At 48.8% G+C, this 13,378-nt stretch overlaps 1 protein-coding gene across 3 annotated transcripts in view; it reads right to left on the bottom strand.

Annotated features, from left to right (window-relative positions):
• SLC37A2 (solute carrier family 37 member 2) overlaps window positions 1–13,378 on the bottom strand; it is a 27,771-nt gene extending 14,393 nt beyond the window's left edge. Inside the window, exon 1 of one of the 3 annotated variants that reach the window (XM_032167806.2) lies at window positions 13,049–13,378. In XM_032167806.2, the coding sequence (XP_032023697.1) occupies window positions 13,049–13,107 (59 nt within the window). In that variant the 5' untranslated portion in view covers window positions 13,108–13,378. Of the gene's footprint in view, window positions 1–801; window positions 1,578–7,703; window positions 7,919–13,048 lie in introns of those variants that run through there. The other 2 variants (XM_058446214.1, XM_058446213.1) reach the window with 2 other exon arrangements.

The raw sequence follows: 13,378 nt of genomic DNA, 5'->3' as shown, positions 1-13,378 counted from the left end.
AGAGGTGGGGGCAGGGAGTTCGAGTGGTTTTCACATATCTGAAATGATGGGGATAGGAGGGAGACAGTCGGGAGAAGGGTCTGTTTTCAAAGTGAGGTCGATACTCCTCTGAAGCTTCGAACAGGGCAGACACAGCACCTCCTTCAGCCAGGCGGTAGTTGGAAAGGAGGTGGCAGTGGGACAGCTGTTGACAGACCCGAGCCCTCTTCTTAGTCCCAGTCCGTCCATCCCACTGGACAGAGCCCATTCTTTCCATCTGTGGCTCACACACATGTGCTCTTTCTCACCCTCATGTCTCATCCCATGCCCTGACCCGGGATGGAAAGAACAGTCCATTCGGGTGGCACTCAGCGTTTCCACTGCGTCCCGGCTGCTCCCCGAGCCTGAGGCCTGGGGAAGGGCCCCAGAGCCCTGCTGAGTCACTGCCTGCTTCCTCGCCGCAGCCAGGAGCCAGGATATGCATGGAAAATAGGCCTCAGAGTGGAGCCCCAGTCCAGGAGAAGGGGCCAGGAGTTAGGCGAGACCCAGGGCTCATGGAAGACTTCATGGAGAAGGGTCAGGAAAAAGGGTGGGAGGGCTCCTGAAGCCCTTTCTGTCCTGGCCCCAAGAGCCCAAGGGCAGGACACTGGATGCTCCCTCTGCCTAGGAATCCTCCTCCACACCCCAAACCCACTTCCCCCAAATGTGGCATGAAGCAACACCCACTACCACTTGGGAAACAAAGGGGCATTTCAGCGAAGCCTGAATTGGGCTTGGGCTACAAGGCTCCTTCTCACTTTGCCCCTGGATCGAGCTTCCTACCTGTCTGTCTTCTTGAGAGACTGAAGTTGCTCATGCCCCTCCACAGCTCTGCTAAAACGCTTTCAGCGCCTTTCCATCCCATCCGGCATGAAGGTGCAACAGTGTAGCCTGGAATGCAGGCGGCTCCATGCCCCGGCCTCTCTGGCCACCGGTTCCCAAAGGCACACATGTGGGTCACAGAGGTCCTCTAAGGACTCAAGTTGTCCAGGGAAGCTGGGGCTACTCCAAGTGCCTGTCACAGTGACTGACCTAGGCAAGCTTGTGGCAACAATGTTTTCCGGGTTCCACCTATTGCCATATGGCTCATGACTCTTTGTTCAGGGACTTCCAGAATCTGAGGGAAATCCTCTGAGAGACTTTGAAGAGGGTGCCCAGCTGGCCTTCTGCAAAGAGCAATGGATGGAAGAACCCTGCCGCCCTACAGATAGCACCTACCACGCCCCGCCTGGGACGCAGCTGGTTCAGGGAGAGGCAGGAAGGTTTGCATGGCACCTCCCACTAATTGCCTGTGTAAACTCCCGTGAATCCCTAAGCCTTTTATTTATTTGCCCCTGGTTTCCTCATCAGTTACACACTGCACTAGCATCAATCCCAGCTGTCCCACAAGATAAGAGAACACAGCATGACTCTCCCTCGGTCCCCAGGTCCCTGGTTATACTGCCGGTAAGGCCCCCCAGTCAGCAGGACCAGCCTTCATGACCACTTGGATGTGCCAGGGCCTCTGCCAAGATGTTTGGCCACTGACCATGGTGACAAATCAGATCCTTTCAGTTTCTGAAAGATTCCTGGGGACCCAAGGCCCCACTGGGGCCCCAGCTATGACTGTTCTTTCATCGCAGGCTCGGCAGTGAAGCCCTTGCTGGCTACGTAGCCTGGTGTTGACTAGGAAGCCAGACTGTACCTCCACACTCACGCTGAGCCCTCCCAGGCCTGGTCAGAGCCAGTGGGGGCCCAGAAGCACAGCCTGCGGCCAGCACCCTTTCCCCTCCCACCCCACTCCCCCCAACTGCACTGTGTCAACTCCAGCCTGCCCTCCCCGACTCCCCTGCTTGTGGCCCCAGGTGTTCTTCCTTATCTGCTCCATGGCCCTTTTGTCTGGAGTCCTGTCCCCGCCAACCTCAGTAGGAGGAGCTGTGCCCATTTCTAACATCTTGATTCCCTTCGGCTGAAGTGAGGCTGCTCTCCCATGCATCCCTGTGCCCATCCTGCACCAGGCACCATGCTACAATCCAGCACTAGCAAGAGAATCCGTGAGCGGGATCTCCACCTGCCTGGGTGCACAGGTCAGCAGGGAGACAGACCTGGTGTGACGGTTCTCTCTTATAGAGATGCCACAGAGGAGAGACTCCGGGCCAGCAGGAGGGAGCAGTGTCAGGAAAGGATTCCTGGAGCTGAGGCTTCAAAAACAAGCAGGACGAGGCCAAGTCAACCACAGCTGGGGCAGGGAGGACTGCCAGAGAGAGGAAGCAGCGTGCACAAAGGCACGGAGGCGTGAAATGACACTACCTGTTTGGGGAACTCTGCCTCGGTGGGGATATCTGGAGGGTGAAACTGAGACAAGCAGAGAAGCAGAGGTGGCTGGGAAGGGCAGGGGCCTCAGGCGCCAAGCTGTGGCATTTAGGCTATCTCTGGAGGTGATGGGAAGCCACTGAAGAGAGCGGGAGTTCCCAGGTCAGCAGCTCTGAACCTCAGCCAGCCTAAGCCAGGTGAAGACCCAGGGCTGTGCCCTGTAGGTTTTGGTGGGAAGCGCAGACAGGCTTCCTCATTGAGGCTCAAGGCCAGTTCCCTGGGCCTTTTTCATCCTGCCAGCCACTCCCAGGCACATAGCAGCATCACGGGGGACCCCAGCTGGTAGATGTCAGGGAGTTGATGTCTATAAGAGAAAAGAGCAAGGACTTGGGAATCAGGCAAAAGCTGGTTTCATTCCTTATATCTTTTTGCTCATCAGAAAAGCAGAATCTATCACCTTTCTCAGACCTACTGATGGGTTAGTGAGATGCACCTAACGGGTCTGAAATTGTTCCTGATGCCCAGAGGGCACTTAGATGACAGCTAGTGTGCTTCCAATTTTCAGACGAGGAACAAGGGCTGGAGGGGTGGAGGTGGCCCACACTGCTCTGTTAGGGGAGCCGAGTGGGGTCAGGGGCTGAACCACACTCTTCTGGGAAGTGGAGGTTCCAGGCCCTGGATTTACCTGGAAGACAGAGATGTGGCTGCCAGCCTGTCCCCGTCCACCCCGCCTCCCGCTGTGCATAGTTGGGTCTAGATGAACATAAGGATCCCCTGAAGCTCCTAGAGCTCTGGCCTTGCCTGTGATGAGCCCTAGGGCTTCTTGGGGAGCCTACAGCGGGACACAGGAGAGACTCCAGCCCCAGGGCCCTCCCACCTGCTCCCACGGGCAGACAGGAAGGTCAGTAGGGGTCCCCACTTGCATCCTGACCTGGTAGGTTCCAAGATTCCAGCCCTGCCCTCCTCCAGGTGGTGGCCTGATGTCCCTGCCAGCTCTGACCCCAACTCCCTGAAATCCACCACCTGGAGTCGCCCATGATGCTTCCAGTAGAAAACCTGACACCCAAGATAGCAGGAGAGTCATGAGTCTCGAGGGTACGGGTGGGGGGGCGGGCGTCCACAGCTGTGTTGTGTGACACTAGGCCTGGCCTCTTCTGGGCCTTCCTTCCTGGCCTCCAGAGGGATGGAGGGATGAGCTCAAAGCCACACCACTCTCTGGGCATGGCATAGTTGGAGCTGGGCCTCCTGAGTCTGGTGCTGTATCCATTCCCCACTGTCAGGTGTTCTAAGAGAAAGATCAAGGTGCCGTGGGTCACAGGAGACTGGGAACTTCGGTCAGGTTAAGGGCTAGGCTAGACGGAGGCCAAGACTGCCAAGCTCGCACTAGCTTCAGGAAGGCAGCCAACGCACTCCTTCCATGTTTAGAACCCGCAGGTTTCACTTCTCCTCTCACCAGTCCTTCTCTCGTGAATCAAGAGGTCCCAGAAGAGAAGCAGGGCACAGAATATGCACAGCCAGGCCTTGCCTAGCTGGCCCCAGGGTGGCTGTGACAGGGAGGATGGCAGCCCAGGGGCTGGGCAAGTAGGCCAAGGACCAAAGGACAGAGGGGAAGGCCCCCGGCTGCTCCAGATGGGGTGGCTGTCCCATGACCCTCAAAGACCTTATTAGCAAGAGGTGGCACTTTTCAGAATCCCACCTCCCCCAACCGGATACTGGTTACTGAATAACCAAGTTAGATAGAGACGTCGACTAGCTATCTCTTAACTATTAGCTGACAGTCCAACCTACTCTTTTGATGGAGCCTGATAATAACTTTATTGACCTTGTTGAGACTTTGCACTAGGAATGCTTCTGGAGTAAAAATCAAGAAATGGCATGTCCCAAAGCAACAACAGATTAGAAACAAACAAACAAAATCCCCAAAAGACCGACTGCCACCACCACTGCAACAGCAAAAACCAAGAAACAGCCCAGCAGAGGGATGCTGCCCCTGAGAGATGTCAGAAACAGCCCCGGTTCCCCAGTGGCTCCCTAGTCACTCCCCAGTCTCAGGCTAGGCTGGCTGTGGCTGCAGGTGACTTTGGCACTTGTCCTGAGAAAATGGATTCAGTGGCGCCTCTTCTCGGATGTGACTGTTTTGAGACTAAGCAGATGTGAAAAGGATAGAGGGCTGGGCACAGTAAGAACCAAGCTAGGCTCAATGGTGACGGTGCCCACCCCCCGCCCCCACAAGCCCTCCACCAGCACTGTGAGACACCCTGCGAGGAAAAGGCCAGCCAGGAACAGATACCACAGGGGCAGAGCCCTGAGCCAGGTCTTTAGCACACAAGACAGGACAAGGCCCTCTCTGGGAGGCGCAAAGCTCTCCCAGGGCAGCAGCCAGCCCCTCAGGGAATCCTGTTTGCTGTCCTTCCTCCAGGTGGGACGTGGGCCTATGCTCAGAGAGATCGAGTTGACTTGGGGCTTGCCCTGAGAGCCTTCCCAGAGAAAGAAGCCATTGGCCAGGAGCCACGAGGAACTCAGGACATTTGAGAAGAGATTGGTGGTTCAGATGACAATCTGTTTTAGGAAAGAGGAAAATACAGGATAGATTGTTTTGCTTTGGGAAGAAAGCTGAGTGGGGGACCCTGAATGGTCAGGCAGAATGAAGACAGGCTTCACGCTGCAGCAGGGGCTCCGATCAGCAGCCAGAATAACAGGGAGGGTGGGAGTGCTGGTGGGGCTAGGAAGAGGCAGCCAACAGGTTTTAAGTTGGTGTCTCTTCTGAAGAAAGGTTATGTAAATAGCACTGATGGAAGTGTGTTGATGGCAGAGCTGCAGTCCTGCTTAGATGGGGAGGAGGATGGCCTTCCTTCTCCTGAGCGAGAAGGGTCCAGGGGACAAGACCTGAGCCAGAAGCCAACAGGAGAGCAGTGACACTGCCCCCCACCCCCCACACACACCAACTTAGTGTCTGTTAGTGACTCAGATAGGAGGTCCTGGGCTTCAGGGACTCTACCCCTGGTGTCTGTCCTCAATTCTGCTGTTACTTTGGGACTGTCAACCCCGACCCCAGCTCTCAGTTGATACAGAAGCTTGAATGGAAAAAACAAGGCCTTGGCCAACCATACAGACTATTTCGAAACCTTGCTGCTACCTTCTAGACCAGCCCACAAGGCCTGAGTCAGACAGCCCCACCCGAGGTCAGTGAGGTGCATGCCAGTCCACTGTAGGGAGGGAAAGAGGAAACAGCAGGGTGGAAGAGGAAGCCCAAAAGGCAGCTGTGGGAGAAGCTGCTGTCACAAGGGGTGGGGGATGGGACCTCCACAGGCTCACATGCCCCTTCTGGGGGGCCGCAGTAGGGATCACGGGCTGAGCCTCCAGGTTCTCCCCAGGAGCCCTCATTTCCTTTTCCAAGCAGCCTCTTCCCATCAAAGCTCATTTTAAACAGCCCTTTCTGCTGCCCTTACCATGCACCTCTTTGCAGTCAACAGGAAAGTGAGATTTGAGAGAGCTAGCCCATAGGACAGGGAAACAGACATCAGACTTCGAGCAAAATCGGCTGAGTCCTAATTTCTGGTTCTGCCACTTAATGTGGCCTTGGGCAAGTTGTTGTACGTCTCTAAGCCTCAGTTTGATCTGCCTTTAAATAAGATCATACACCCCTGCTGCGCGAGAGTGTTATAAAGATTAAATGAGATATCCCGGATGTGAAAGTGTCTGGCACACAGCAGGTTTTCTCTCGGTATGAATTTGAATGTCTTTCCTGTGTCCTCCTCAGAGTGGGCACCAGGATCCGGCAGTGAAAGCCCTTAGCTAACTCCACAGGGCAGAACCATCCATCCTAGCTCAGCTGTGGCCTTTTCCAGCTCACAGGGGAAGATCAAGGTGTGGGGAAAACGGTGCCATGGGAGCTCACAGCTCCTGCTCTTCCTGCCTGCCCAATTCACCTTCCTGCCCATTCCTGCTCATCCAGCTGTGGTCACCCTGGTATTTCCTCCCACAGGCTTTTCTTCTGCACGTTCTGGGCCGTCCCCCTCAGAGAGCCCCAGGAAATGGGCCCAGTCCCATAAGCACCAGCCACAGTCATCTCCCATGCTGCCAGCTGCCCCCAGACGCACCCACACAGACACTGGCACAAAAGGCAGGAAGCAGCCAGGCTCCGGGCTGGGGAACCTCTGGGTGCTCTGTGGCTCTGAAACGCCATGGACAAGCCATTCATCGTCATCCTGATGAGGAAGGCCTAACAGGAGGAGGAGAGCAACATCTTCCTGGGCAGAAACTCTGCCATCTCTGACTCTTGCTTGGATGTCTGCAGCTGTCTGCACACACCTGGCGCCATATGACTCCCAGCCTCCTGTCCAGGGGCACCCTTTGTTCCTGCCAGCTGGAGCTACATGTTACTACTTCATAGACAGGGGACGAGCCATGTCTCCACTTGCAAGCCTTTGCCGGCTCTGTGACCTCTGCTCAGAACACCTCCAGATCCAAGTCAAAGACTTCCTTCTTCTCCTAATGGAGATGATTCTCTCCCTCCACAGAAATTTGTAAGCACCTAGCCAATACCAAGTATGCTAGACACTGGGCTAAGTGCTTTAAGCAGTTTCTCGTTTAATTTCACCAAAAACCCATGATATAGGTACATCACTTTTTCCATTTCACAGATAAGGAAATTGAGCCTTGGAAATGTTAAGTAATTTGTCCAAGGCCAAATGGCCATGTAATCTTTTCCCCACCCAACACTATCATTAGGAAGGCAGCGGAAAGACCATGGGCTTACGAGTCAGACTAATCTTGATTCCAACTCCAGCTCAGTCATTTATCAGCTGTGTGGTGTTGGAAAGGCTTACATAACTGCTCTGTGCCTCATTATACTCATATGTTCCACAGGGAAGCTAACATTCACCTTGCAGTTCCACAAGAATTACAAATAAACAATGCCTGGCACAAAGTAGTAGGAAAAACAAATAGAATATAGTAAATCATTAGTGTTTACTCAGTGCTTCATATCAGCCTGGCACTGACCTAAGTACCTTACACGTAGTACCTCATTTAAACCTCAAAACACTCATGTGATACAGGCATTATTATTATCCTCACTTTACAGAGGAGGAGTCCAAGGCCCAGGGCCAGTCCACTTTCAGCTTCCTATTCTGTCTTCTTCACTTGTTAAATGCCCTCCTTGGGGACATGTGAAAGCAGTTAAATGTGACAGATATTTGATTTCTCATTTTCAGACTATAAGTCTTTATTCTTATTTGTCTGCACCCTGTATTTTGTTTAGCACAAGAAAGGTGAATTGGGTTAATATGTATCTGTAATAATAACATCATCGTCACTAATAATGATAGTAAAGGCCGCCATGTATTCCATACTTCCTGTATGCCAGGCAATGTATACATATAATCTCTAACCTTTTGTGTGTTAAATGCTCAACAAGTCAGTTTTCTTCAAAATCTCCCCAACCGACTTCTGCATTCCCCTCGCTGGTCCTCTGAATGACACAGCACATGGAAAATGTCATCCTTTGGCACTCAATAAGTAGAGCAGGGCCTTCTAAAATTGCTGACTATGTGTACACAGCCCCTCTCTGGCTTGATTCTTAATTCCAGGAAGGTAGAACCCTGTCTTGATTGTCTTTGCAGGCCTCAGAGCTCAGCATAATAATGTACCTACAGAAGAACTACGTGACATTTAGTGTTTGATAGGAATCCAAATCTAAACTTATCTGGAAGGAAGTAAAATGATACCTGTTGATTACCCTCCAGCAGCCACAAGACGTCAAGAATGTTTCCTTATATTATCGCATTTATCCTCAAGAACCCATCTGACTTTTACTGATGAGGAAACTGGGGCTCAGCAAAGTCAAGGCTCATGGTGGTGAAAGGATTTCAACCAAGGTCTGTCTTAAATCCCAGAGATGTTGGGGAATACAGTACCTGAATTCACACCTTGAGAAGTGTGAAAGTGAAGAGTGTTGGAGGCTGGAGAAAGTCATGTTATGCTATTACTGAGCCCTTCTAGAATGCTAATGTGTTCTAGATGGTTTATAATGATCCATCCTCCCCACTCCCCATTCTCTCTGAAATGTTAGTTACTTTGGTTAAAAGATATAACTAATATACATGAATGAGACTCTACTAGGAACAATCATGGCAGAGAAGTATGACTTTGTATACATGGTATGGAAACCTGTTTTTGTTCATTAAAAGGAAAAATATTACACATAAGAAAAATGACTGGTTGTTCCAGAATAAGAAAGAGAACAGTGAAGGTCAAATCTGAATGCATACATTTGTAGGTTTGTAGAAAGGAAATTCGATTTGTCTTGGATTATAGTACATGCAAACAATAAGTCTGAAAATAAGCAATTAAATGTGTTAAAATTTTGCCAAAGTTGGCAAAATCTTGATGAGTTTGTGAATATTTAATTTAAAAAGAGGGAGGGCTCCTGGAAAACCACAAAGATTTGTTCTTTCATCTTTTAAAAAGAGAGGTGCTAGAAATAATTAGATTTATTTAATATGTTAATATTGATCAATTGCTTGGAAATAATTGTCAAGTCAGAAGAGATGCTCAGCCTTCTCTAGGTTAAATTTATATTGGTAAAATATTATTATTTATCTAAATATTTGAGAAATTATATGCTATATAAGAGTTGTGCAGACTTCTCAATGCCCTCTCTGTACATGACATGTTTCTATTTATCAGCACCCTGATGGTGCCTTCCCTGATGACAACAGTATACGTGTTACTAGTCACAATTTCAATTATTATTTAAAATGTTACTGGAGGCTGGGCATGGTGGCTCATGCCTGTGATCCTGGCGCTTTGGGGGGATGAGGTGGGAGGATGAGGTAGGAGGATGGCTTTAGGCCAGGAGTTTGAGACCAGCCTGGGCAACATAGCAAGACCCTCTCTCTACAAAAATAAAAAACTTAGCTGGGTGTGGTGGTGCATGCCTGTAGTCTCAGCTACTTAGGAGGCTGAGGCAAGAGGATCCCTTGAACCCAGGAGTTTGAGGCTGCAGCGAGCTATGATCGTGCCACTGCACTACAATCTGGGTAACAGAGCAAGACTCTGTCTCGAAAAAATAACATAACATAACATAACATAACATAACATAACATAACATAACATATAACATAACATAACATAACATAACATAACATAACATAACATAACATATATAAAATAAAATATAAAATAAAATAAAATATAAAGTATAAAATAAGTTACCAGGCTGCAACTTTCCTTCTTTAATTTAAATGTAGCATCTTCCAGGTCACTGGTTTTCAACTGGAGATGTACGTCAGCCTTTCCTATGCAGTTTCATTAAAATACAGATATTTAGGACTTACGTTAAGCTTACTGAATATCTTTAGTTGATATTCTTGGCATTTTATGTAAATTATATCTCAGAATTTTTATATGTTATATCTTAAGATTTTTTCTCTGTAAAAATCATGTTCATTTTTATAAATTAATGTCATGTTCATTGTGTTTTTTGAAATTAGCCTTATATTTTTAGACACTGTCCAGATTTGTTTTTGTTTGGATTGGCATCTTTTTGTTTTGCATACCTCAGAAGCAACCAAATTTCCTTGTCAGTTGCATTATTCTTGGCATGAATTCTCATCAGATCATTCATTCTTGAAAATTATCAGTAATAAGTTAAATCAACAATTTTTAAGTCTCTGTCACCTACAGATAGTTTTTATTTTACTTTGATGCTTCTTAAAGGCTCTGTAATCAGTTATACAATAGAGTGGGAGTTTTTTGTTTTTTGAGAGATGGGATCTTGCTGTGTTGCCCAGACTGGAGTGCACTGGCTTTTCACAGGCATGATCATGTGATAGTCCCACACTATTGGGCTTAAGGGAGCCTCCCACCTCAGCCTCTTGAGTAGCTGGGACTGTAAGCATGCCACTGAGCCTGGCCGGCCAGAGTTTTTATCTTTAACAACCAAATACTGTCTCAGAAAAGCACTGTACTGAGTAATTGCTCTTGGATATAGGTTTCTGATGGAACCACTTAGACAACATTAAGAATGTACTAGTGGACTGAGTCAGGAATTCCAGAACTCTTTAGTCAAGAAGCAGATAGGTTTTTGAGATTGCTAACCCAAGATTCAGAGGAACAGAATTAATCACACAGAACTGCATGAACTGGGGATGGATGACTGTCTTCTATGTTCAGAGTATTGTTGATGTTGATATAGTGTTCTATTTTCTGGACGTATAAGGAAGACCTTTCTCTTTCTTCTTAGGCTATAGTAACCCATAAGAACTTAGTAGTTATGCTTTCATAAACTGAAATGAAACACTTATAAATATCTTTTTCTCCCTACCTGACTCCTCAGAATTCAGAAACTCTTATGGAATCTTCTTGCTTTTCATGGAAATATGGTTATTTGCACAGGTTCAGTAAGAATTTTTTTTTTTTACCAGTACGTAATTAGAAAAATTGGTTATGCAACCAAGACCTTGCCTGGATGTTGTATTTGATCAGGATGCCTATTTAATCAGATACAAACAGCCTCCTTTAAAAACTGAGGTTCACTCTATGAAGCCAATACTAAGAAAACCCTCCCAAGAAAATGGGCTTACTGGGTTTCCAGGTTTACAAGCCAAAAGGAAGGTCACTCTCTGGCTAGCCCAGAAACTTTAGGATATTTTGGGGACCCTGAGAAGAGGAATTTGCCCAAATACATCAGTACAGTAGGTAAAACCTGGTGGAGACGGTTTCTTGACTCAGCTTACTAATGTCAGGACAATAAATAATTAAAGGCTTTAAAAAATCTAATCTAGGATTCCTTATGAAAACTTCCAGCTAAGTTTATTAACTTAACAAGGGCTATATGGTAAACTTGTAGTCATAATCAAGTCAAATCCAATGAGATCAGCTTTATTTTGTGATCAAGAATAATCTTTCTAAGAATGTTTTTAAAAATTAAAACAGGAGAGACTGTAGAAAAACAATGTATTTCCATGGAAAACTATGCCTTGTCTAGCGGATAGTCCTCCAGGTTATCAGATTCCAGCTTTTAATTGACCTTGAGCTATTTTAAAATTTTTTGAAGTGGTAGGTAACTGAGAAGTCACGCAAAATATACCTATGAAGATAATTTCAGTAGTCTTCCCTCACAACCTCTAGAAGATCAGTTTGGTCTCAATATTCCTAACCTATAAATGAATATGTTCTTTAGATTCTCTTTTTAAAATTGTGGTAAAATATATATAACATAAATTTTGCCATTCTAACCATTTTTAGTCTACGTTTAGGTGGCATTAAGTGTGTTCACATTGTCTCTCAACCATCACCATCATCCGTTTCCAGACCTTTTTCATGTTCCCAAACTGAAACTCCATACCCATTAAATACTAATTCCTCAATCCCCCTCTCTAGATTCTCTTTTGAACCGATTATAACATCTTCTGGCTCCTTTATCATGAGTAAAAGAAAATCTTTAACATGGGTTCATTCTTATGTCTTTGTGAGAGTCAGGATTTTAATCTTTTTCTGAAAAATATCTTTTAACAGTCTCCAACTCAAGAAAGACTAGGTAAATAATCTAAACGAGTGAAGAAGGTTAGAACTGATGAGAGCTCTCAACAATTAAAAAGTGTGTAGGGTAGCCAATTGTCTCATTTTGCCCAGGATTGAGAGGGTTGCTGACCAAAGACTGTTTCAAAACCAGGACAAATTGGCCACTTTAATAGCACCTGCCCTATCTAAAGGGGACTCCTCAATCCTATTCATTTAATTTGGAAATTTAGGCCCAGTATTGCTACATCATCCATTTTTCTTTTCCTTCCTTTTTTACTTCTAGAGACAGGGAGGGGTGTGAGGGGGGAATGGAGGGGGAGGTGGTCTCACGATGTTGGCCAGGCTGGTCTCGAACTCCTGGCCTCATGCAATTCTCCCATCTTGGCCTCCCAAAGTGGTGGGATTACAAGCATGAACCACCATGCCCAGTCCACGTCGTCTATTTTTCAAGAGAAGTCTGGAATCTAGCTATTTTTGTTAAATTTTATGATTTGTAAATAATGGCAACTAACACAATATTTTAAAAACTGTGCAGACCAAACGGACTGCTCCAATGGTTGACCACCTCTAAGGAAGAGTGGCTGAAACCCCTCCACCCCACCTTGCAGCCCAACATGTGGTCCCTGCGGTCAGGAAGAGAACCACTGTGAAGCCCCTCGCCCACTGCTGAGGGGCTGCCCCGCTCTGCTCTGAGAGCTGTGCCTTTTCCAGGTGCTGAAAGGCCTCGAGACGAGCTCCCAGGACCACTGAGTTCGGCCTTGGTGTTCGAGGGCTAAAGGAGACCAAGAGGGACACTCACAAACCCCAGTAGCCACCTCTTTCCTCTACCATCCCCTGGCCTCGGTTCCCCAGCCTGCGAGCCCAGGTTCCCCAGCTGCTCAACGACAGAAAGGCGCTCTGAAGGCGCCCCGGGTGTGTATTAGGAAGGGAGGATGGAAACGAGAAATGATGGAGACCCTCCTTGGCAGCCTGTTCTTCCCCAATGTCACAGAGCCAGCGTCGCAGGGTCTTGGGGAGCGCGGGCGGAGTTGGGCAGGGAGGGTTATCAACCTCCGAGGCGGGCGCCACTGGAGGAGCTCGGGACCAAGTCCCCCCAGCACCCCTGGCCGGCGCCGGGGCCGATCTGGGGTGATCTCCGAGGCCCCCCGCGTCCCCTGCAAGCCCCGAGCCCGGGAGGTCCCGGCACGCCTCCCTCCCCTGCCCCGCTCACCAGCTGTCCCTGGAGAAGGCCCGGAAGAACCAGACTCCCGGAGCCAGAGAGGACCGCATTTTGCCTGACCGGTACCTAAGGCTGAGTCGACGCAGGAGGCTACGGAGCTGGGCGCGTGTCCCGGGTTGGACTGGCTGTCAGCGGGGTTTAAATGCCCCGCCGGCCGGCCCGCCCTGGCCCCGCGGCCGTAGTACAACAGCACCCGCCCCCTTGCGCCTGACCGCCCTCGGGGTCGGGTCCAGCGCAAACCCGCCAGTCATCCCTAGCCCGGCCGCTGGCACCACAGCGCTCCTGTGCTTTGCTTCCTGGCCACTGCCCGACAGCTCTGAG

This window comes from Hylobates moloch, unplaced genomic scaffold (genome assembly GCF_009828535.3).
Source record: "Hylobates moloch isolate HMO894 unplaced genomic scaffold, HMol_V3 SCAFFOLD_11, whole genome shotgun sequence".
NCBI lineage: Eukaryota > Metazoa > Chordata > Mammalia > Primates > Hylobatidae > Hylobates > Hylobates moloch.
Note: the sequence above shows the minus strand (reverse complement) of the source record. Positions and strands in the feature narration are given on the sequence as shown.